This window comes from Mixophyes fleayi, chromosome 7 (assembly GCF_038048845.1).
Source record: "Mixophyes fleayi isolate aMixFle1 chromosome 7, aMixFle1.hap1, whole genome shotgun sequence".
NCBI classification, from domain to species: domain Eukaryota; kingdom Metazoa; phylum Chordata; class Amphibia; order Anura; family Limnodynastidae; genus Mixophyes; species Mixophyes fleayi.
The window spans coordinates 131,842,124-131,869,023 of NC_134408.1; the positions used below are offsets into that span (position 1 = coordinate 131,842,124).

At 38.6% G+C, this 26,900-nt stretch overlaps 1 protein-coding gene across 1 annotated transcript in view; it reads right to left on the bottom strand.

Moving 5' to 3' along the window:
- Positions 1-1,637: 1,637 nt before the first annotated feature.
- Positions 1,638-26,900, bottom strand: part of PSMD14 (proteasome 26S subunit, non-ATPase 14) — a 51,199-nt gene continuing 25,936 nt past the window's right edge. Inside the window, exons 5-11 of the mRNA XM_075180765.1 lie at positions 25,140-25,210; positions 22,625-22,775; positions 10,529-10,636; positions 5,826-5,900; positions 4,742-4,867; positions 3,302-3,364; positions 1,638-2,375 (exon numbers count right to left, since the gene is read on the bottom strand). Coding sequence (XP_075036866.1) covers positions 2,277-2,375; positions 3,302-3,364; positions 4,742-4,867; positions 5,826-5,900; positions 10,529-10,636; positions 22,625-22,775; positions 25,140-25,210 — 693 coding nt within the window. The 3' untranslated portion in view covers positions 1,638-2,276. The remainder of the gene's footprint in view (positions 2,376-3,301; positions 3,365-4,741; positions 4,868-5,825; positions 5,901-10,528; positions 10,637-22,624; positions 22,776-25,139; positions 25,211-26,900) is intronic.

Below are 26,900 nucleotides of genomic sequence, written 5' to 3' on the forward strand. Positions count from 1 at the left end.
AATGGTACCAAAACATCCTCCAAGAGCAACTTCATCCAACCATCAAGAAGAGTTTGGTGATGAACAATACCTTTTCAAGCATGATGGAGCACCTTGCTCCATCAGGCAAAAGTGATAACTAAGTGGCTCTGCGATCAAAACATCTAAAAACACTGAAGCAGCAAACTTTGCGAAAACCTATACTTGTGTCATTCTCAAAACTTTTGACCATGATTGTACTTATCAATGCTATTTGAGCAATCGAGTGGTAAAAAGCTGGGACATGTTAGGGGCTCCAAAGTAAATCCAGATATATGAATGATACAGAATTAAGTCACATGCATGCTGCATCCTTAAAAAGAGAGCACAGCGAACCAAACCACTGGAAATATTTTCCTCTGATTGCAGGCAAAAGAAATCTGCTGCAGCATGTATTGTTGCTCACAGCCTGTTTATTCGGCAGTGAACAATATGGGACAGATCTCCCCAGAAACATGTCAGTACTCTGCAGCATTCAGCGAACATTTTATTTATTTTCTGATCAACCAGTGGTATATTGACTTTGTAGGCGGTAAACTGTATACTTTTAACGTTGACCCTTCTTTAAACATACCAATATCGAAATTGTGTGTGTGTGTATATAATATATATATATACATACACACACACACACACACACACACATTTTTCAGTTACACTTTATTCTGCAATGTTATAGAATCCTCATTTTCCTGACTTTCTCTCCATTGCATATCTGTCACTATACCTTACCCATCCCCTACCATGTGTAGCATTGTGTGATATGTCTGATCTTGCTCTTGTCTCTTCCATATTATCATCTCAAATGTCATCCTCTCTACCTAAATGTCTGTTTAAATATTTTAAAGCAATTTCTTATTCTATTATACTCAATCTTAATGAAAAAAATCGTACAAGTTCCATTGGAGAACAGAACAAAAAAAAAAAGTATGAACCACCAACCAGTATTTCTTATAGTAGATTTAGTGTACCAGAGCAATAGAGTTTTATGATTGACTGGTGGCCTTTAAGGGATTAAAGTAACACAGTGTGTGTCTCCATGTGTTTGACCATGCTGAGAATTGACCCAAAAACTCAGCATCAGCGGCGTATATAGGCAGCATTACACTACCACAGTATGGGCCCGATTCATTGAGGAACTTAAAATTAAGAAGTTTCTTAATTAAGTCTCCTGGACAAAACCATGTTACAATGCAAGGGGTGAAAATTAGTATTCTGTTTTGCACATAAGTTAAATACTGACTGTTTTTTCATGTAGCACACACATATCAACTTTAAATTTCAGTGTACAAATAAGCTATCAAGTATTTGTGTGCTACGTGAAAAAACAGTCAGTAATTAACTTATGTGCAAAACAGAATACTAATTTGCACCCCTTGCATTGTAAAATGGGTTTAGTCCAGGAGACTTAAATAAGAAACTTCTTAATTTTAAGTTCCTTAATGAATCAGGCCCTATATGTTTAAAGGGGAAAAAAATACACCTCTGCAGATTGCCCATATTTCAAAATTATGAGTAACATTTTTTTAAAAACGCACAGTAATAAACGTGTATATTAAAGAAGTCATAGTAAATAGGCCACACTTTATAACCATGCTCATAAAGAGGTAAATGACTGGAAAGGTGTAAATGTATTTTTATTGTGCAGCAACACAAAACAATCTTGCAGTACAGAGTTTTCTTTTCAAAGATCAAATGGAAAACTTAATAAAATTTGCCCTGATGAATCCTCAAATAACTTCGCCGTCTGTGAAGTTCCTGACATCTAGGAAGTGAAGTAATTGCACAACAGAGACTGAGAGGTGTTACTGTGCTGCTCCCAGGTCGCAGACTATGCCAGATGTCCCCCATTTAAAGCAGCAGTTCATGTTATTGGATGTCTTTGAGCCACCTGTAACCCAGTTTGTAGCTGCATTTTGTACAGAAGTCTTCCCTCTGTCACTGAGGGAAGAGATGGACCATGTACCCACAGGTAGAACAGGTATCTAGGTCACACAGATATTAGGACAATAATTCATTTGCATGTTAGCATAAAAGTTCATATAACCCCATTATATATACAGGGTTTCACCAGAACAGGTTCATTTCATAACTTTAATGACTCAATGACATGTAATACAAAAAAATCCATGAAATGAACCTTATTGCAGTTTATACAGAGTATTGTGAGAGAACGTAACAGCCAAGTAGTTTGACCGCCGGTTCCATACATAACCCAGTTACAAAACCAAAATGACGCACGCACTCTAATCCATCCATTATTTAAATACAACGGTGTCTAGCATGGCTGCTAAACACTGGACAATATTTGAGGTCATAAGAACATCCACATGTTCTTCCAAATGACGCTTGGGATCCTAGGAGGGAGTAAAAATAAATAACAGTTATTGAATATAGCAGACACAATGTCATCAATAATGGACCTACAGAAAATGGTGTTCCAACAAAATAACCTTGTATAACCAAATACTGAAATATACAGATGTATACATTCATAAACGTGTAGATTAAAGGAGAGCTCCATTAAAAAAAGAATACATACATATCCGTTTCACAACAAACCACCATTCCCTTCAAATAGTAGAAATGGTTCAGGAGATTATAAATCATTTGGCACAGCAGCTCCGCAGCTTTACGGGCACTGCAACAGACACTTGTGATTGGCTAACAGCTGAGAGAAGTCAGAGTACACTGTAGGCATTTAAGGATTGCAACAGAGCGGAGTGAACAATCGATGGCAACTGCCCAACTAGCAGCTTTTAATGCGCAGAACTGACTTTCCAACTTGTATCATCTGTTATTCTTGGAGAATTATGAGCTGCAGCTCTGGTAAAAGTCGGCATCTCCAGAACCATGGGAAAACTACTTGGGTGGTTTATAGTCAAAAATAATGTAGTGGAGTTCTAATATAGTCAATTAAGTGATCTGATCACAATATCTAATGACGTTTGTCATGGTTGATATTTTCCACTTTTCAAACCAATAATTACATGAAAAAGAACAGGGTCTAATTCTGGGGTACACATTGAATGACGGAGAGTAATCTGTGACGGTGTCTGTTTGCCTTAGTAAGCCTAAAAGCTACCCAACCATGTCACAAGTGAGACGCTCATCAAAGATACACATGCTAGGTTACATAGAGTTGCGTAGGAAAAACGGTTTCTAATAATGCAGTTGGGATTAAGAATTGTAACAACTAACTGTGGAGGAGAGATCTAAACATCTTATATACCAAACTGGGCATTATCCCATTCTTCATAGTGCTGCAGAATGAAACCTTTACCTGTTTGCCGACATTTTTTATAGCAAGTTGCTCTGGTGTCATCTTATCTTCTTCTTCTACAGCCTGCAGGAGAAAAAAAAAAAAAAAAGTTGAACATGAAGATTTTATAGCGATATGCCAGTGCTAGGACTATAGCCCAACAATGTGTTCAAATGAAGAAAATAAGAAAAGCAATGTACGGGGTGCTATAGGCTTTGTGTTGTACCCATGACAAACATTTTAAAACTTTTGAATAAATCACAGGATGCCTGAATATAAAAGGTTATACCGGATACTTTAGATGTTTGATGCATAATGGTTTACATGTGGCGTGCAGCTTTTCCTATCATTGTAATAACATTTATACTGCTATGCTAGACAATACCACCCATACCACTGTGCTGCACTGTACACCCTCGCCCTTCAGGATTTTACATGGCTATTAGCAGCAGGTTTGATCAGAAGTAGAAAGTGGATTTGTATTACCGATTCCAGGATACAACAAATTATTTCTCATCCTGAAAACAATGACACTCAAAAAAGGCCATGAGACAATAGGGAATAGATCAACGCTTCCTATGAATAGTGGGGATGTAGCCTTAAAAATGGATACATAAATAATCTACCTCTGAGTAAAGAAAACACAAATCACCCTTTTATTTCGTCACTTCCCTTAAGAATACTGAAAAGGTAAAACGGTCAGAACAGAATAAGAAAAGATATCTGTAGGTTTCAACTCAACAGCCCAGAGGCTGGAACCTCAGAGACGGAGATTAATGAACATATCTGATCTGAACCGTCAAAGGCTCAACCCTGTCTGCCCCAACACACCTCCCAGGACACTGATGATCAATACAAAAAAGTGGATAATAAATATGATCTTAGTAAATTACACCTTAACATATTCACTTTAGTACTGGAAAAGTCAGAAATTAATGGGAATGCCGTCTCCATAATACTGATATTATCCACCCACTCTTTGGAGATAGGTAAAAATTAAAGATCCTGCTAGTATTTCAGGGTAGTGCTAATATTTGGTATTCTCCAGCAAAGAAAATGTTTGGGTGTAAATTATTCAAATAGGCCATTGCAGGAAAATAGGCTTCTGGGAAACACTATGTATAGGTTATATCCTCCACTGATGAGCTCAAAATAGGGTGAAGCAGTCTTTCTATAGGTGGTATGTCACAATACATGGAAAACCGAAAGGTAGAAAAGAGATTTTATTTTTAGGGACATTCCTTGTTCCGAACTTTCTGCACCATTGCAATGGTTTATAACAGCAAAGTAAACTATACAGCAGGGCGTCCAACAAAATATGTGTGTGGTTTTAATGAATAAACGTAGCCCAGAACACTGTCTTAGACAGGAACACAACATTCAAACAGTTCATGTTACCTGCCGTATCAACAGGTTATAACGGAACAAAAGGGCCCAATTACTAGATCACACTTTGCTTACCTTATTGTAATTTTTAGCAAGCTCCAACATCTCCTTCACAACAGTCTCATTGAGTTTACAGTGCTCACTGTAGTCCTGAAGTGTCAATCCCTCCATCCAACTCTTTTTATGTAAATTCAACAGCATCTGCAACAACATGTGAGCACCATTTACACCACTGAAGGAGGATATCCAACCAGTAGAAACAAACATTGTATAGGGCACAATAACAAAAACATCTCAGGCAACCCCATTTTATTATTTGGTTATTTTAAACAGGACAACACAATAAGCAGATGGTGACATACTGCAGTATTTTGGTATATCAGTAATTGAAAACCATTGTACTAATCGAAAAAAAAGCTGTTGGGACAGTCTTCCTGGAGAGAAGAACTCCCCCCTGTACTGTGAAGTAGTGTTTTGGGGACACCTGTAGGAGACACACCAATGCCCAGCACAGGCCATATACAATGTAATATACAGAACTGAAGAGTATTTAAATATGTATAATATGTACATTATATTAAGGACTATAAATCTATAAAAAAAAAGAAAAAAAAAAAAAAAAAAGAGAGACTTCTTGTGTTGTAATATTGTTATTTACAAATAAAATGTACCCATCATGTAGTTTTAAAAAACATAACATTAACAGTACAACCTGAGTAAAAGCCTAATTGTGATGGACAGTTATTGACATACCAAGAACAATCAGCTAGAAGACTCTGCCCTTTCCTCCGTGTGTCAAGCTTCTTAGACTTCATTTAAATTTACTATTGGTGTGGACAGATGTTTGTTATACTGTGGCCGTGTCATCATTTGGTGATGTCATGGAGTGATTCTTAGGAGAAGAACATGCTTCTTATAGTACATGCGATGTTCCCACTCCTTTACATTTCTACATGAAGTTCCCTTCTATAAATATTAATAAGAGAATTGAGAGGACTCGATATAACTGCGAGACACTTCTTGTAAATTTTATGTTTGTATATCGGTTTGTTGCGTAGTATATGTCTATGTTCTGCTATTTGTTGTACAAGGATTACGAATTGTCACACAAACACACAATGCAGACATTAATCACAATGCCACATAAGTAAACACAAACCTTTTGTTCCAGTTCATTTTTCCTGTAGTTAATGGTTATAGAGTAGTAATGTCGGTTAAGACCATGAATTAGCGCCTGTGAAGGTAAAATAAATAAATATACGTAAAACATTGAACATGATTACTTTTCTCTAATACATTTAAAGATGTTACAGATGGTTTAAATGTTTGGGTGCAACAAATATTTTCAAACCACTTACAAGGTACTTTAAGTAACGCTAGGTTCTTTCTCTTTTACATGCAAATGTAATTTATCTCCAGGAAATTACACAGAAGTTTTAAACTATAAGAGGCAAAATTTCAGATGAGGCTTACTATGTAATGGCTTCACAAGGGAGCATGAAGGGAATTCACAGCAACCAGACATAAGGACATTCATTTAAATATCTTAGCACCTGCCGACCTATACAGGTTCATGAACCAGATCGATGACACACAGACACACACACGTTGCTTTTTCAGCACAACCATCAAATTACCAAATTACCATGAAGAGGTTAAACTTCAGGGTTGAATGAACTCCCATTCAACCAGTTTTGCCGCACCAAAGCAAAGCCAATCCGACGGGATTTAGTTTGAGTAGCAGACGCTCACATACAGTACAAATGATGTTAAATTTGGTTCCATTTACCATATCTCAAGCAGTGTGGCCTGCCTAGTCCATCAGTCTGTTTTGAAGATTTTGATGCTAGTTGAACCTTGAGTTTTTAAAGTTTGTGGATAAGCTACTGAAAACATGGTGCCTTGTGCTGCTATTCTCCAGACGTAGTCATACTAGAGATCTGTAAAGTGGAGTCACTGTATCTCTTTCTGATGGGAACGCTCTTTCCTAAACATCCCAACATAAACATGCAAAACAGTCTTTATGTTAGCTGCCAGGGACGCCAACAAGAAAAACAATAGGCTATGTCTGACCTGTGCCGTTGTTTGCTGTTATATAAATATAGGTGAAAATTTACACTACTCAGTGACGAATAGAAGAGCTCTCCTCTAAGCAAAATCAGTTGGCGTGGTCTTCTGACATGATTTGTATAAATGACCTGTTACAACCAGCCCGTCATTGGCCGCCTCTGGCTTCAGCACTGTGCGCAGTAACATCTGACTTGGTTCCATGGCATTAAAATACAGAGCAGAGTATCAGTGCTCTGATGCACATTGCTGCATCATTGGGACTTCCTAATAAAGGGACTGAACCTCTATTAGGAGAGACGCTATCCATGTCCTAGCAAGCCAGTTAGCATTACAGCACTATTACTAGCGATCTTACATTGCAAATGTGGAAAAAAAAACATAAAATTGAAAGCACGAAAGACTAAAAGTCCCAGCCCACCAAAATAGTGTCAACTAATCTGGTGTGACGAAGAAGCGTTGTAAATGGGTGGAAGGTGTAAATAGCACAATATGTACCTAAAACCCACCACATGTTTGGGGTAAAGAAAGGGGAAGAATTGCCCTGAAACGCGTAACAGGAACTCAGAGAGCCTGGTGACCAGCATGATGGCTGGGACAGATGTAAATTGCAGTAAAACAGTGGTGGACAACAGTCCCCCCCCCCCCCCAAGGGCTTTACCTGTGACCCCCCAGCTTCTTCTTGCTTTATTTTCAGATTTGTTTGTTACAGCTAGATTAAAATGCCTGTAAATATGTTAATACATACATGACTCTTTCTTTGATTAAAAACACATTACTTAGATTCATTTAAGTAACTTATTACAAAGAGTATGGGTAATGTGCGGCACCTAATGCGTATCAAGTTACCTATGAATGACCTAAAGGCTTGAAGGGGGGCAGGGGGGGGGGGGGAATACAATAGAAAGTAAATACGATACAGCAATATATTTAGACAGAGTGGCAGGATGAACATTTCACAGCTCCCCGAAGTGCGACAGCATAGGCAAACCGAGGGGGGTTTCCTAGTGCCTGGAAACCCCCTTCCAAGCTGGGGCACTGTATAATTGAGGTGGCTGGCCCCACTTCACATGGTTCTGCTTGAAAAAGGGAGAGCTGCGTGCACCTAACAGTAGTGCACGCAGCATTGCCCGTGTATATTATGGGGATAGAAAGAGTTGGAGAGCAGCCAAGCACTCTCTAAAATTATAGCCACGCCCACTGGCGTGACAAGCATGCATGTGCCCCTGCACAGTCTCCCAGTGTCTGGCACTTCTATTTTATTTAGTGTGATATATACTATGAACACAGGGATCCTATTCTACGTTTACTAAGTTAACATAACAACTGGATCTAGCTTAATTCTACTGGCGCAGCAGTGCGCCTCTTGCTAGTGGATGATTATGCAAAGTGACAAGTCATCCTAGATGTGTCCTAATCTGTAATCCATCTACTAAGTGCATAAATGTATCATAATTGGCTACATTTATAAAACTCTACATTTGAAATAATCGAGGCATTCTGTCTTTTACCTAGTGCACTCCAACATACCATCTTTCAGAATTGACAATTAACGTAAGGAAGAAATAATGCTAATTATTTAAACTTGGCAAATGCAGGCTGTTGTTCTCTTCAATTAGTAAAACCTTGAGGTGGAGTAGGATGCAATCATTCGGAGTTTCAAACGTAGAAGGTCTTTAACCCTTTTTAAAAATAATGAAGGAGCAAGATGTTTACACTGAAGGTCATTATATGTTGGCTAAAGGGTCCAGCGTCGTCTATTCTCTAGAAACTTACAAGTATGAACTTGTCTAGGCCCAGCCAAAAAAAAACAAAGCAGGAGCAATTTCTGTTCTCATTAAGACATATGTTTTTAACTTTGTTTCTTGGGATTCTGCAGTAATACCAAGTATGGCTATGTAAGATCACACTTGTTATATTCTAGGTGCTAGATAGAAGAAAACTACTACAGAAACACTTTTTAAAGAAGGCGGCTAAAGTAATTATTAAAAACTTAACTAGACAATAGATCAGACCTCAAACACCAGCGTTTAAGCCACAATTCCCAAGACAGTGTCCTCCAACCACAACAACGTCGTCTAGAATTTCAGCTTCATGGTAAAGGGCAATTCTCTGAACAGAAAATTAGGTTTTGAAGCTAATCTAACAATGATCCTTTATGCCATTAATAAGCAAAATGAACACACTGTGTTGTGTTATATAGGCGTGTGTTTGGTGTTGTACACACACACTAGAATGTTACCAGGACAGCACACACCAAAATTTATGCAAAAAAAACCAGGGCAGGACTTAATCGATAAATCCCAATGTCCACAGAACAACAACCAGCACTAAACTATCACAGCATCAGTAAAGGCACAAAAAAGAATTAATTGAATCGCATCCAGCAAAGTGAACAGAAAGAAATATAACGAAATAGCCTTCTGGTAAGGCATTGGTTGTCACATGCAGGGAAGACACTGGATTATTTTGCATATAGCACAGAAATACTGCTCAGCTTTATAATTACATTGCAATTTAGAGTTGAGATAGGACAAGTCCCCTCCCAACTCTAAATCTGACTGCGCATTTTAAACCCCCCACCCCGCAGTATAACATGGTTTTGCCAAGGAAAAAAGTTGCTCCTAATTATTATTTTGCTCTTTATTCTAAATCAGGCTACAAGTGGTCAACAAAAGGCAAAGTTCACCTATGAACAGAAGTTTACTTATGGAATATCATGTGTTAATACCAAATGCCTGCTATCTAAAACCAGGGATGATTCAAACCCAAATCTAAAAAAGTAAGCTTCTCAGAATTGTATATTTTAAAGAATACTCTTAAATGTATATGTTATTTAAAACAAAACCAATTAGGGAGGACCTTTGCATTAGTAGCCTTTTATACAGTCACTATCACTGCAGTGCTGTTGAAACATAAAGTACTGCTGAGACACTTCCTATTTATTTAAAACCGTGTTCTGATGGGATCTCATACAGATAAAGATGAGAATGCAGTCGTCTGAGCTACTGTGACATCACTGGCCCCGCCCCTGTGCATCAATCCACACAATACTACAGAGCTCTCAAAATCTGCTTGCTGAGAGAAGCTCCTCCCCCCTAACATAACCTGCCATAGTGACGTTAGAGAGAGTACTGTGATATATTTAGTTAAGTATAAGCACTCCAGTTTCTTTATTATGAAGTTGACTAATATACATAAAATGTCTTTCGTATATTTTTTAACTACTGGTTTACTTCCCCATCAAAACTGTTAAAATTGGTCTTCCTCCTCCAGACCCCGTGAAATATAATGGTTTGTGTATCCCCTTCTGCCACTTTTATCCAACTCAATAATTAACTCCTGGCTTCCTTCATATACCCAGTCACAGTTGTGTATTTTGTTGCATGTGGATGACACAGCTTTGTTGAATGTGGATGACACAGCTTTGTTGTACGCATTGGATACACTTCTACCCACAAATCAGTTGTGTGTTATCTCCAATGGCAACTGAACAATTCTGCACAGATGATGTAAAGTCTTGGAGAAAAAACACAGACCAAAAGCAAAAAAAAGATAAAACAATATATTTAGCGAAAGTGGCAGGATGGCTTCTATAATAATTACAAGTTGTCTGAAGGTGGAAACTCCCTTTACTTGTACAGAATGTTGTTTTTTTTCCATATTTAAGATCATAACAGAAACTTCTATATTAATAGTAAACAAACAATTGTATTCCATATAGTGCAATGGTCATAGTAAACACACGCTTGCTTGTGAGATATTAACTGGTCCTTTGTTCTTGGTGAGACTTACTTGTATAGACGGCTTGTTTAAGTGTCCAAGATTGGAAGTGGTTTGCCTTGGTTCATGTCCCAAAACCATCATGTTGGCATTGATTAGTCTGAAGGCGTCGATAACAACCTGCAAAAAAGAAAAAAAAGTCACGTCAATTCCTCGTTGGACACTGCACGATTCACTCATATCAGCCTTGGCGGTGTTCCCAAACCTCATTTAATTATAATATTAATAAAAGAACCCCCCGCCGTTCCAGCCATCAGGACATCTCTCTCTTTCTGGGAGGAAAAGTAACACCAATTATTGTGTGGTTTTTTTTTTTGTTCCCTTTTCTGTCATTACAGAGAAACAAAATTTATAGATCGTTATTATTAAACTGCTTTATGTATTAACGTTAATGCTTTCTGTAGATCTGACACCTAAGTACCATCCTGTCATCCTCAATGTCAGGGAGAGGCTAAACATGAAAGTGAGCACCAGGTAAGGGACCGACTTTACGGCCCAGTCCTGTCACATCAATTACACTAGAAAGTTATGTGAAATGACAACAAAATTATAGCCAGCTAGGAACAAATCAGATGGCTTTCATAAGTTATGGCCAATGATGTCTAATCGCGGACAATCTGTTTTCCTACAGTTTTCCCTAAACACCCACAGAGCTACTGTGCACAATACCTGCACAAGTAAAAGAGCAGAATAAATTATCTATGTATAATACAAACATCCGATTGGTAAACTCAGCAGGACATGGGTTGGAGGTCAAAGGTTGCCCTTGGGTGAAAAGTCTTAGATTATCCCAAAGTTTCCTACAACCAAAACCTTGAAACTCTCAATATTCAGAAGTAGCCATTTTTGGTGTGCTTAAGTCAGAGCGCCTGCTGTATTCAGTCTTCACCTCTGCATGTCCATGTGTAATTGGTATTGAAGTGGGCATAGCTAGATCAACTTGTAGCCAATTACATAGAAGATCAGAATGCTCACAGGACCACACTGTATTTTAGGAGACAAATGTGCTGATCTTCTGGAAGGTATGAACCTGTCCAAGCCTCTAAGTGTGGGACAGAGGAGATAAAACGATGTGATGAGGGTAAGGCTAAAGCCACAGACTGACTATTAAAATTGTGGAAGGAGCAGGGTCCCTAAACAGCACAGAGGACAAATGAATGATCATACATCCAATGTCCTACCTACTATGTTCCCATATATTGGGGTACATCTATTTACCATGCATCAGAATAGAGAGCTGAATATCAAAATATTTTGAAGCCGTAATAAATACACTCACACACATTGTGTGTGTGTAATATAGTTCATAATTTGTTGTTGTGATTCATTCATTTTATTATACATTTGTATATGTAGTTATAAAAAAAAAAAAAAAAAATACTAAAAAGCTTCATAGCGCAGTGGCAAATATCTGACTATCACACTGATATCCAGTATGTGAAGATGCCGAACCATACCGCACTTGCCAAAGCATTCTGTGCTTCTAGATTCCAATTTCTTGTCATCTTTATATGCTTGGTTGGTCTCCCACAGATTTGAAAACCTTATGTACAACTTTTGGATTTGTTCCTGTTTTTATTTGCTTGGAAAAACAGAGCAGGGTAAATGTTCACATTTTCTGTGACTCTACTAAAGCGATGTACAACAAAACATGTCTGACAGCTTCCCAAATCATCTCTGCGAGAGCGGAACCACCAAGGTACATGGGGAGGGCGCTGGCTGAGAGGTGTCCTCATAAAACACAATTGTATATTAATGACCAAAATGATACACCTTTAGATTGGCAAAGTGTACCACCTGCCTAAGTGTATATCCATGCCACATTACATTTGGTATGTATGTGTGCGAATACATGCCAAACTTCCAGCCACATCATCTACCCAATATCAGCGCATATGGCTTTTCTATCAGACTAAAAAAAGGTAGATGGTACAAATGGCAAAACAATTGTGTATTAATAATAAAAACAGTCGAAGAACATGGTATAATAATGCACTAATATGATATAACCCAAAGCAACCACTGAAATGACAGCTTTCATTTTCTGTAATAAATAAATGAAAGCTCACAACCGATTGGCTGTTATGGGGTACAGCACATTTGCACACATTATGCCACACTAATAAATAAAAATGTAACTGTGTCCGACAGCAAAAGTTTGAGTGTCCTGGATATACATGAAAAATGTAAACCATGTAATATGCTCAATGAAACTAAACCGCTCTACTGTAGCCTTGGTCACAGAAACCATACCTTGGGGTGACAACACACCCCACTAGTGCCCAAATTGCTAAATCAACACTAACACTAAAACCATAACTTTTAGTCTAGTTAAGGGGTAAAACATTAATAAGTTTCTTTTGTAAGGCTCCTGTTTCTTGTATTTATAGCATTGTACCAGTATATGTGTAAGACTCCAACACATCGCCCCTGAAACGCGCTGTGGCCGAGATGTGGCTCATCAGCGCTGACCTCACGCACCTGATAATCTGCAGCTGGTTATTGGATCAATGGTCCCTATGCTAGCACTCCTCAAGCTAGCATAACTATTAGTTATGAGAGAAAGCTCACTGTGCTATTTATTATACCATTTCATTGGACCAGTGGGAGGCACTGAGCTATTGTAATTTATGGTTGGTTAATGAACATTTTAATGTAACCAGAGGTAATAGGACTATTTCCAACACCATAATGTTTTATTTTACATCACCCTCAACTATAAACCTGTACTTACTCTAGTACAAATCATTGCATTGCTGTCCTTAAGCTTTAGAAGCCTTAAGATCAAAACTACAAAACCTCAACAGACTGCACAACATCAGTGCTTTGCAGCACAATTTAAATTTAGAGAGAGCTCACAATACTACACCCGTATGTCACAATCTCTGACACCGTTCAGAGATACTGTTGGGGGAAGCCAGCAGGCATAACTTTATGTAACATCTGGACAGCATTACAATAACCAAGTACAACACAAATACTTATTACAGTGTGCTGTATGGTCTTGGAACTTGTTTTGGAAGACCATGACAAAAGCTATATTAGTCCTACTTTAAAAATGAATAACATTTATTTTATTAGTTTAAACATACACAGGTGATCATTTTAATTTGGAAAACTCTGCACCCCCCCCCCCCAATACAACACTCCCCCATTACCAAACATTGGTGCTGCCCCTCATAGCTTACTATAGGAACTCCGTACAGCCCTTAGGTCACCAAATCTGGTAGCTCTGGGTTACAGATGGACTATTAGAGATTTTCTTGCATTAATCTAAATCGGTGAGAGGCAACAGACAGCCCTCTGAGCCTTCACCTGCGGCCCCAGTCCCTTCCTGCTATACTGTTGGATCTGTTTTATTCATAGCATATAACACCTGTATAAAATGCCTGCTGGTATGTTATTACAGATATGCATCTCTTTATTTGATTATACGTGCTGTTTTACCTTATTATGGAGATCAGGTTGCCCATTACTAACCTAAATTGACTGAAGAAGAAGTGTAATATCAGATTTGTGGGTAAAAGTTACAATCCAGTCTGAAATGCACTGAACTGTCTGGCTGCCCCAACTTGTGGCATGACAGAAACATGTCTCTTCCACCTTCAACGCTTCTGTAGCTTTTACTATATACCTAGGATCTACTTTTTCATCCTCCTTCTGTGCTTTTCAGCCTTGTCATCAAGAAGTGCAGTTTTTTCTTGTTGCACTAGAATACCACACAAATATGTTCCCTTGAGAGAAATGTACACAATGCATTGAACAAGAGTAGTGGAAATAACGCTGCTTGTTAAATGCATGGCTGAAAAGCACTGACAAAAAAGGACCTATAGAGCTATATAGTTAGTAAAACCTGCAGGAGAAAAAACAAAACAAAACAAAGGTTGATATATAAACTCATCAGGACTCAGAAAACCAGTAAACACTAAGTAACTATAGTGGCTCTGCCTGTGATTCGGCCCACGTATTGCACTAGACCAGTGTTGGCTGACCTGTGACACTCCAGGTGTTGTGAAACTACAAGTTCCAGCATACCCTTCCAGCAATAACCTGCTATATATTGGCAAAGCATGCTGGGACTTGTAGTTTCCCAACACCTGGAGTGTCACAGGTTAGCCTCTCTTAGGCACAGCTACCCATCACTCAGGAGGCATGGAGGCTGGGATGTACAGAGGAAGCACACCAATAGCTTATTTTGATTGTAGTTCCCCTTTAAAAAAAAAAAAGTGTTTTAATGTGCTATATAAAACTATCTGAACTTTGCAGATTTAATTAGAACAAACATTTGGGGAGATTTTGGATTCACATTTACTGCATTAATTTAATATATGAGCATATGTGGCAGTGCCTTGCTTATCCTCTTCTAGCCTGCAGAGATCGCAGTTGTATACCACGAAGAGGTTCAGCCCGTGAAAAAAAAACAAAAAAAACCCCACAAAACAAACACCGCTGACTAACGCAGAAACCATAGGTAAAGTATATAGACATACATAGATAAGTATTGATATATCGCTGCAGTATTTCCATATGTATATGTTCATGCATTTGCATATCGTCAAGCAGATTGTTTTCACAAACAGCATTTTTTGGAAGTTCAAGTAAATATGGCATCCTCTAAGTTTGCAAAAAATAAGAGAATCAGCTGCCGTCACTATAGCAACAGACTCTATACTAAACAACCTGGAATATAAAATTAGAAGCAAACAGAGTGACATATATATATATATATATATATATAGTATTATATACACATACATACACACACAGATCCATAATGATGGACATACATTCTAATTTCTGTAAAGTAGTAATTGCTTTTATGCACAGTGAGGGACCTAGTTATCTTTAAGAGCATTATATCAAAATAAATCGATTCACTCATGTACAGAGCTTTAATGAGTTGTGGGTAAAATAGGTGTTAATTATACCGCAGTAAGATCAGAGGAAAATACCCCAGTGGGCACTAGCGAGCGTGTTCCAGGCGGCCATGGAAGCACGGCTATTTTTTCTTCTTCATTTTTTTGAAGATGTAAATAAAACAACAAAATACATAAAAAAGATAATAGAGAAAGATCATTATTTATTTTTTTTTAGAGTAGAATTTTTAAACTGCAATAAGCAACACATGACATCATTTCACCTTGTGGACACATTTTTCCAAGGATGAGCAGACCCTAAATGATATGCAGGTCTGACTTTCACAAGTTGCTAAAAAAAATATATATATATATAATAATAATAATAATAATAATAAAAAAAGGGGAAGGTTTTAATTTTTAAAGTAAAATACAATTACCAAAAAAGTGTTTAAAAAAACCCAAACTAGATTGCGAGGAAATATGGAGAGCAGATTATTTAAAAAAAAATACAAACCAAGTTTCCATCTAAGCTAGTGAACTATATAATAACCGACGAATATATTACAGAGATAATAGAACGGAATGGTTGTATACAACACCCTAGGAAGGCTACCTATGTTTAGAGAATCCCGGTAGATTTCCATATTACCAACCCTATATAAAACGTTATCTACAGTTCCGTTTACCATAGGCCTTGAGACTTATGAGGTTACTGCTGCAAGAGACAATTTATAACAATGCCATTAACGCTCGGCCCAGCTTAAGGAGACTCGTTATTAACGCCGCATGAATCGGCAGAATACGATGGCTTATAATTTTGTCTGCTTGTTAAAATTATGTTAAAGGTCTGTTTGCTTGTTGAATACATTTTTGTTCATATAATGCTGCCTATTTTATACACTCAGTCTTTAATAGCACCTTTTGTCTACGTGTAACTTGCAGATCAAAACAGTGCACTAAAATAAGGGTTGATGATGCTATTTAAATGTGTGATTCCTGCTGTCTTCTTGTTAGTAGACTTAATATAATAGAAGACCTTGTCTGTTTTGTAATTAACACATCTTTACTGCAGAGATATTTGGAAATGATTGCTGTGAATATACTGGTTAGTAAAATAAACACAATCACACACACCAATTTCTGTTATCAGACAAATTTGTGAATTGTACACATTATACTCCAGATCAACAAACTGTGATCTAACAGCCAAGAAGGAGACACACATTAATACAGCCCTTTATTTTTCTGAAAATATGTATTTTCTCTGACCTCGCTAATATAATTAGCTTGTGGGATGTGTGGTTGGAGTACCATGGCTGCTGTACTAATTGCAACTCTTGGAATTAAATACTAAATATTTGGAAGCTGTCAATAGAAAATACAAGCTACATCTTTTTTGTACATCTGTGTTCGCTTGTGGAATCATTATGGCTTGAAAAACAAAGGACTTGAATTGCGTATTTATGCTATACAAAAGATGGCAGGTGACTGACCCGTGGATTGTTCAAAATAAATATTTTCATTTAAAAATAAATTACGTGCCAGATTATTTCCAAACAAATAAAATCTTCCAAATTTGGCTTGCTCAATTTTTTTTGTCATCTGCTTCCCTCTTAGTTTTTTGTTATTTCTTTTTTTTTTTTTTTTGAAGCACACTGGCTCACACCAAGACACGAAAAATACACGTTATATGAATGTGCTGGAAACAGAGTTTTAGAATATTCGGCCATCCCCTATATATAATCAGCATCTACAGCCCTTATAGGAAGTTCTGAAATGTTCTAATACAGGATTGTTCAAGCACCATACAGCCGTCTACTAGTGACCTGAACAAACGCCTACATTATATATTTCCGCAATAGGTGTGTGTAAAATTTATATATAATCACCCTGACCGAAATACTGTTTAGAGAGATAAAGATTCTGTTACATGTGTTCATTGTATCCAGTTCTGTTTATGTGATCTATTTAGGGGAAGGATAAACACCTGTAAGTACACAATCTTCTCTCACTTACATACAAGTGCAGCCTATCAATGCACCAAGAACCTGTGACCTCGCTAAGCCACGAGGCACCAAGTGCCTCAGTGATGTCATTTGTTCCTAGAAAAGCATAAACTGAATTTTCATGAATACTGTTTCAGCCCAATGGCTGCACTGTATGTAGGTGACAGGTATAATTTAATATGTGATAATTAGTGTACATGAGTAATTAGGAGTGTGATCATCTCAGTAGTACTTGGAACACCGAGGTATCATTATAGCAGTATGGTCATGACATTCCCTGGTAACCGTGTCAGAATTCAGCCAATTAACTTTGTGTGAATGTATGTGTGTGTATATAACATATAATTTATGCTCTATGTATATCGTATACAACACCAGATTCTGACGACTGTAACAACTACAGTAGAGGATGTGCTTTTATTCATTCCTCATGTAAAGTTATTTTCCAGCTCTTCCTGCAGCACCCAGAGACATAACACCAGCTTAGTAGTAATAGAGACAAGTCAGAAGGCTACAGGAGAACTCCAGCGGCAAATAATGGCAAGTAATTTATCACTTCTCACAGGACTAAAAGAACGCGACACAAATGCTACAACGATAAACACAATCTATCGGTATGCGGGAAAAACCAATAGCACAAGTAAATGGGACCAGATAGGGTGAGAGCTGCAGACTGCACACCTTGTAAGTTTTAAAGGGACATTGTTAATCCACTGTCTTGGGGATAGATTAGCAGCTTTATTATAGTTAATGGGAAACGTAAGACCCCACTGTTATAGTGCTTGTGGAGCTGTGTTAACCAGTGTATATTACAATGATGAAATGGAAAGATCTATGGCGCTTATCTTCACTTTATTGTATGTGCGTTATATAAAATTATACAGCAAATCATTAGTGTGAATGTGTACAGGATGTGAATTTAGAAAATTATTTCCTGCAAGTTAGCATTTCATTAACATAGGTTTCATTGGCTATTTCTTTCTTGGCTAAACAATAAGTATAACGTCTTCAGAATGCAACAGAATCCTAGGTGATCCCCCCCCCAGTTTTCTGGCTCTGCCTGAGTTCAGAGGGTCAAGTGGGGAGCGGATGGGGATTACTATATTACAGAAAAACCCTCGTAAAAACGTCAATTTTATTGAAAGCTTCAAATTCTTCCCTACACCAGAAATGAATACTAGCCACGTGCACCAGGCAACTGATCATTTGTGCGCCAATGCCGTTCTTCATCTCTCATTTTGCGGTGCATACACAAAATTCTATCTAGTATAAAGACAGGAAGTCTGCTCTGTTGGATGTAGGTCCATTGAAGGTCACAAAAATGGCAGATAACAGATTAGCTTTCACTCTGCAGTGTAAATTCAAAGTCATCTGAGCTCAGACACTGAATGTAATGTGCATCATAGTCCTATATAAATATACGTGCAGGTCTTATTTGAAATATCCTTGACACATGGACCTCCCCATCCAATCAAGCATCACATACACTCAGGGGCATCAAGGAGAGGAGGGACGGAAGAGGGGGTCTGGGGGCAAAGTACTGTGGCTGCCTGTATAGTGGCCACGACCCCCTATGACAGTGTACCCCCACAAATGTCCCCATCTGGCCCCACTGTTATCTCTTCTGCCTCTGTACAACGATATCTCCCCCTAACACTTATCAATCACCCCCCTGGGCCCTGAAAGTTTGGAGCGGCGGGTACAAACTACTCAGCCACAGGCCTATCTGGCCATTCAAACTCAACATGGTGTAGTCCTACCAATGACCTAATCATCTATGGAGGGTCCCCAAGAAGTTGCTGTACCAGGGCCCCAAATTCCTCTTGGTGGCCATATATACACAGATCTGCTCCACCTAATAAGACATTAGAGCACTGTCTTCCTCGTGCTACTCCTGTGGACCCATGTGTATCAATAGCTCCCTTTACGAGTGCCAGGTACCCACATGCCCCTCTCTGCACTTTCAGTATTCACAGGGAGCGCCCCTCTATCATATAGAAGAGGGAATGCTACCCCACCCCTCAAGCTAGATTCAGGCCAAATAGGCACCTCAATCAGGCAATTGAGGAAGGAGGGAGTATTGGTGGCTAATTTTTATTTTATATCCCCTATGTATCAAGGAATGTACCAAGGGCAGAAATATTACCCAGAATATAGAAAGAGCTAGTTACATGCATTAAATACCCCTAAGAATGGAGATAACTGCAGGCAGAGTGTTAAATAGAGATCTAGAGAGACGTTCTGGACTCCCATCGTTCGCAGTATTCAGGTATCTATAGAAATTTCTCATCGCACATCAGGCAACCCGTTAATAAACCAATAGAAAACAGTTTCTCTCAATCTTAAGCAGGGGATAACAGAACTACGGTATGCACTAAGACAGGCTTAGATAACCTGCGGTTCTCAGCTGTGGCGGATTTCTTATCTGCATATCGCTATATAAAGCATACAAACAAGAAAACATGGCTGCCAGTTGCTTTTAGCAAGAATATCAATGCTACATTTCATTTGCCACTTTAAGCACGGTTCTGATCTCAAGTCAACCATGCTATTGTAATGTATTCTGTGCTCACACAAGCATTGTGGATATGCCAGGTGTGGAGGAAGAAAATGAAAACAAATAAAAACCTAAAAAAAAAAAAAAAACTGTCCCCTCTAAATATCTTTTATCACCTGCAAAACGGATCGGCTATCAGCTTCTTGCTGAGCTTCCAGGATATTTAAAAATTAAGGTGGACATGTGACCCTGTGAGTGCTGGGTGGGGGGACGTTACTTCTGCTGCCATGCACCGTCAGGCAGCCACAAGTGAAAAACATCTTTTTCCCGTCTCCTGTAAGCCCCTCGGCATAAAAAATTCAGAGAAATCTGACTTTTTATGCCATTTTCACTGGAAAGCACAAAGAACGTAAACTGACTGATGCCACATGAATATCAGTGAATTGCTGTGATTGTGTGCTCAGAGATAAGGCACATTCAAATTATTTATACAATGTCAATTTCGACTACAGAGAAACAGATTCCTCAGAGTATGTGCATTTTCTCTCCGTTTCCTTTGAGGATTCATCACTCAAATTCTATTTACTAAACTACTTGGAAATACCTATAAATGGCAGTCTGGGTTATTCCCCTGTGGCAGATACGCCTAAATGTAAAAATAGGGCAAACATAAATTGTCAATGACATGGAACAAAGAAAATAAAGTGATCTATTTTATCTATACTCATGGCAATCGCTGTATAGAATTAGTCCAGATTTTTATTTTATTTTTATTATTGACTAGAGTCTAAATTCACATGAAGGAGACTACCTACAAATATTGAGTAAGCAATGTAACGCTGCACAGCCTGATAAGTTCCCTGGAACACCAGCAAAAGATATTCAATATAGGAAACAATTACAGAATATCAGTCAACAGAAAAGGTTTTGGTTTCACTTTACTACAGTTTTACCTTTACTGAATCTCTGCTTTGTTCTAGCACTGCAAAAATCGTATATCTCAAAAACTAATTTATGTAGTGTATATGTCCAATGTGCTTTCAAATAGACCTGTCAGCATTTAAATGCTCACATATAACCATTAATACTAAACGCAACATGTTGGGCCAGTGATTACCAGCTGAACATTTAAATAAAATGTATAATATGTCCGTTAGTTACAACATAAATCTATGTTTTCTTTTTCTTTAACTCAAGATATCAAACAGGTATAGAAAGCTCATTAAAACTAGTATCACGGAAAATTGTGTCACCCAATGATCGCTCCCGAGGGATTAAGATCTCGCTTGTGCTGTCTATTCATCATGGCCGGGCTGTGTATCATTACTATGTAACGTATTAAACTATTCATTTAAATAAAAGACGACAAATTCAGACTGTACATCCCAAACGTGTAACACAAGTCCTAGGTACGTTGAAGTGAATTCACTAAATCATTGCTTCCTTGAGAGGGGAAAGTCCGATTTCAAAACTTCTGTCTCAAATTCCAGCTCAAGTTAGTGCACATAGACCCAAATGTCCACTGATAACCTTCCACATAAATCTACTAATTAAACCTAACTGATTCAATGAGTTCATTGAAGATCAATTCATTCTTGTTCTTTCAGAAAGCAATGATTGCTCTAGTATTGTGTTAAATAGCAGCAAGTAAAACTAAAACATCTGCTTATTTCAGATATATTTTCTTTCAAATGAAATGTTCCAAACATCTAAAAATAAAAAAAACGATTCCGCAAATCGTTACGCTTCCCCGAAACAAAGTATATATGTGCCTGCGCTCTGGCGGGCAAGGTTTAGCAAGATACATAATGATGGGCTATTTTAAGAGGAAGGCAAACTTTGGTAATAACGAATTGCCATCATTTTGATCATATCTATTATTTTACATTACAATGGAAGTGACATGCTCCAACAAGACACCTCAGCAGTATTTTAAAGCAGTAAACCATTCAAGCCAATTTCAGGAGCTTCTGAGTTTTTCTAATCCACTCTCCCTGTGGCTGAGCAAAATCGAATTGCCTCTCACATTTGCAGACAGCTCTGTGAAGGTGATAATAGACCTGCACCCTGCTGTCACGAGGCAGGAAATAGGAAAATGGCATATGGGGCTGAAGCGAAATATGAAAAAAAAAAAAAAAGCAAAAAAAGCATAAAAACGCAAAAGAAACCAAAACAAGAACAAAAGGGATTAAAGAATAACTACAACCCAATACGCTTTGTAAGGTAAATTTCTTTTCAAATGCGTTTGGCATACTTAAATCAGTCATCTGTTTGATTCTGACACAACGTGAGGTGGTTGGGGAACTTTAATTGTCTACCAATGCAGAAAATTCAGAGTGAAAACTCTGTGACAGTCTGTTGTTTAGGGGTTCTGCACGGCAGCTAGATGTGATTGGGTAAAGGACCTGGTAATCCCCAGCAGCGCTAACGATATCCGTAGCTCGTTTTCAGAAACATGCAATCGACCGGTTAACCAACAAAAGGGAGAATGAGCCATTTAATTTAAGCTGCACTTGGTAGAGCCGCAAGAACCCTCTCAAACACAGACAAACAAGTCTCCTGGGAATACAGCAATGAACTGATTGCAGAGAGCAGCGTACAGCACTGAACACAAAAAAAAAAAAGTTGAACTCCCTCAACCCCCCTCCCAAAAAACGAGTGGTAAATTACATTGAAACAGAATGATTTATTTTACTGCAAGTACAGATCTTAATAAAACATTGCTAGCAGACGGCTTGTACTGTACCTTTCCCTTTACACTCTGGATGGGATCCACCACGACAGCTACAGCTCTCTCCGATAAGGCTTCAAAGCTCTGCTGGGTGTTTATATCAACGCCGGAGAGCCAGCAACCAAAGCCGGGGTGACTGTGGTACCAACCCACCACCATCTCAGGCCTGGAACGAAAAGACCGCTCAGACTACCAAACAGAGTAAGATATGAAAAGAGACATTAAACTAACAAGAGTATAAATTAGGACTAGGAACAGGAAACTCATTGGTGTGAAAAAGGCACCATTAGGAACATTCACCATAGTATCATTGTGAAAGCATGAACATGAATAAGTGTGACAAAGGAGTGCTATCATTAAGGGATACACATTAGCGATTGTAGATCCTGCTTTCAGTATTTCACCCTGTTACCACACCTTCCCGAAGCCAGTTTTTACCCTTTCAGCACTTGAGTAAATATCTTCTCTTTAAATATCAATTAAACCAGCAGTACAACTAGGAACCCAGTCAAAAAGCAATTTGCACTGTTCGGCTCAGCTGCTGAGCCTTTTGCTAACATTAATTTTGAAGGATTTTTTTCGCAGTAAAAGAATTTTGAGCATACACATGACAACTGTTGAGAGGTAAAGAATATTACTGCATTGAAAATCATTTGCAGCAGTACCCTGAGTGCGCTTCACTAGACAAAATTGTTTACTAATAAAGCAATTAGGAACAGCCCTGATGGCAAATCTTTAACTACCCTTTAATGTATAATGCAAAATCTACATAGCTAGTTTAAGTGTAATGACAACGGTGGGCAATTCAACATAGGGAGCCGTGATATGTATAATGCAAGGGGGAGGTGAGGGGGGATCATAGTTGGGGGTCAAGACATGAGTGGCCAGATATCTCTGCCAGAACTACAAGTCCCAGCATGCCTTTGGAGTGACACAGGTCGCCTTTGATGTATACATTACCAATGCATGTCAATTTACATTTCACACATTTATTTAATTCACTATATTTTTTTTGCACACATTAACCAACTAATAATAGCATTTTCAAATACAGGTATTTATTTATTCACTGGTCAGATTAGTCAAGCCAAATGACCAGATATCATGGTGCACCATTTATGGTCACAGAAACAGCAGACACCGGTTGCACTTTTTGAGCAAAAGCAATTGAAATCTGGACCGATATAAATACTTCTTAGCTATTTACGTTGGTTGGTGCAACTGATGTAGTGATATTAGGCCAATTTGGTTGGATGACAAGATTGCTGCCGGTGAAGTTCTCAACTGAAAGCTACAGCTTACAAATAGGCAGGTTAAAAATGCCTTTAGAATACGTTTATTTCTCCAACTAAAAGGCAGCAAAAAAAAGTTCATAACAAGTAAGGTCATCTTATTATCATTGTTACTTAGATACAGCGCACTGAAGACTGATTTCCTGAGGAACCGGTGGTGCATAGACAATTTTCTAAAGGTGAAGGATTCATAATTAAATGGGTGCCATGGTCAAACAAGCAGCCGCTGCAGCTAGCTCTCCCAGCACGGATGTCTATGGAATACAATTATCCCCGGCATTTATGAATGATATTTGAACTTTGCTTGCGATAAGCGGGCTATGGAAATCTACACTGCTTTTAACAAATTTGCAAAGAAGTACTGTGTTCTTATTAGGGATGTGCACCGGCCACGTTTGGGGTCTCGTGTTTTGGATTCGGATTTGCTTGAGGTTTTGGGTTCGGATTTGTTTCGCAAAACACCTGACGAAAGGTTTTGGTTCGGATTTAAGGTTTTGGATTCGGATTTATTTTGAAAAAAAACATAAAAAGTGCTAAAAACCAGTTTTGTGGGTTTTTTTTTCACTCTTACGCTATTATTAACCTCAATAACAATCATTTCCACTAATTTCTAGTATATTCTGAACACCTCACAACATTGTTTTTAGGCCAAAAGGTTGCACCGAGGTAGCTTGAGCACATAATGCCCAAAAAAGAGGTACAAGATGGAATTGTTCTGGGCCCTCCCTCAAACCCCTCGCGAGATTCGACGTGAGACTTGGACGACAGAGCCTCGTTTCATTTTTTTGCCCACCGGAAATATCCGAACAGTGCTCGGATCCGCACTGTTCGGGTGGGCTCGGATTAGCGGAATCCGAGCCTGCTCATCTCTAGTTCTTATACATTTTACTAATCATGTCTACAAAAATAAATATAAAATCAGATATAATTATCCATTTGATTTTTTTTTGTTAAAACAAAACACCCCATACGTTTGTTAAAAACCAACCGTTTCTAGAAGTTCTTGGAATTACATAAAGCCTAACATGTTTTCTTTACAGATTCATCAAAGTTCAGATTCATCGGACATCTCTGGGTATAACATACATTACAGATAACTACATTCAGATCTCAGGAACATTGTGAGCAAGTACACACACAAACGGGGAAAGCATTTGGAATTTCAAACTTTCGTTGGCAGAGAAAAAAAAACGACACTGGAAGTTATTCTACAAAACCGTATTAGACCGAGAACTTACCTTCCAGTCTGCTTCAACATGTCCAACATTTTAGCTTGAAACACTGGATCCACAGCCTCCACACTGACACCCTATAAAGTACAAATCCTAATTATTTCCAGCTGTCAATTAATTTGTTCTCCTATGTATCCTACATAATGATTTTGCAAAGATAAAAGGACAAAACAAAAAAAACAAACAAAAAGTGCATAATATATAAAAAAAACTATTTCCCCCCCCCAATATTTGCAACAGGGAACGATCACTGCAAACCAAGCTGTTCAGATTGGTAAAGGGTTATTGCGGTTACCAAAACAAGACACAAATCTGTTAAAGGAATAGGGAATCCTCTTCCAAAATCAAGTGGAGCAGTTTGTGACAAACATGACAGTTTGGTTTGGTCTTGCTCATAACCAGGGCCGGATTAACCATAGGGCTAACTGGGCTACAGCCCAGGGACCTATGGCATCCAGGGGGCCCTTGAAAGTGCTCAGCAGCAGTATTGATCGGTCGGGGGCGCTTTCACTGCGGTCCTTCTCCGGTGCGCTGTAGTCTCCTTATCGGGCTGCTCGGATCACGGGGGGGGGGCCCTCACGGGGGAATGGGGGCCCCCTTAGCCCAGGGGCCTCCATTCCCTTAATCCGGCCCTGCTCATAACTGAGTGTAGGCTTTCTACCAAACACTGGCGATGGCTGTTTAAGTTGCACAAAAAAATGTATCATTAAATGGAGATCTGCATCAGAAGCTTGGTTTGGGTTAGTGCTAAATGTACAAACTGCCCATTATATTAATACCCCTGTTGCTGTAGGTCACGAAGCTCATTGCAACAATTCTTGGAAAATAAATAATATGCCTAGCAATATTCTGGGTTAGATAAGTCAAAGATGGCAGGGAATCCGCAACACTAAACCTTATAGAATACACCCTGGTTATGGTTTTCATAAGGCAGCTGCCACCTTGTAGAAAGCGCTGTGTGTAGCAGCGAAAATAAAAGTAGGATGTTTCCACAAGACATCTTTACGGCTTTACGTGTAGTGTATCTCGTGCAAAATCCCACTGGTAATGCAAAGAAGCTGGGGGCGTGCAGATATGTGCGATTCTCCTGGAGAGGTGGGACGGGGGCATTCTAAACTTAGGCAGAGTACAGTATGGGCATGTTTGTACAATTGCGGGCAGACAGAGAAAAAGATGCATATACACAGAGAAAGCCATATCTGTCTCTGGTACTAGTCAGATTAGCTGTTTGCGACTACACTGCTGACGCTGATTGGACACTCGAGCATATATTACGTATTGTTTGCATATTTAAGCAAAACTCAAGACTGCTGTATTAGGGTTTCTTTTGTTAAAGTTCAATTGATACTTAATAGCAAATGCGTTTATTGCACATAAAACAAATAGATAAGAACATGGGCGCAAGTGGGACATAAGTAACTGATGCAAGCCTGGCATAAACCGGGCACATATGCTACTAGTGCAGGCCTGCATGGATCTTAAGATGTGTACAGCTCAGCAAATGGGCGTAAATACGCTGGGTTTACACACTGCTTTTTAAACGTAAATTCCACCCAACATTCGACCAACTCTGCATCAGGCCCATTACCTAGAGACTAGAAGGACTAAGGGCCTCATTTACAGATAGGAACAAACCCAACAAAAAGGTGAAATCTGTACCTGGACAAAACACATTCCAAATAGCAGTTTGCTGACAGCAGCAAAGGATCAGAACCGCCCACAAGGGGCATATACCATTGACTGTATTTTAGTTATGGATATATGTAC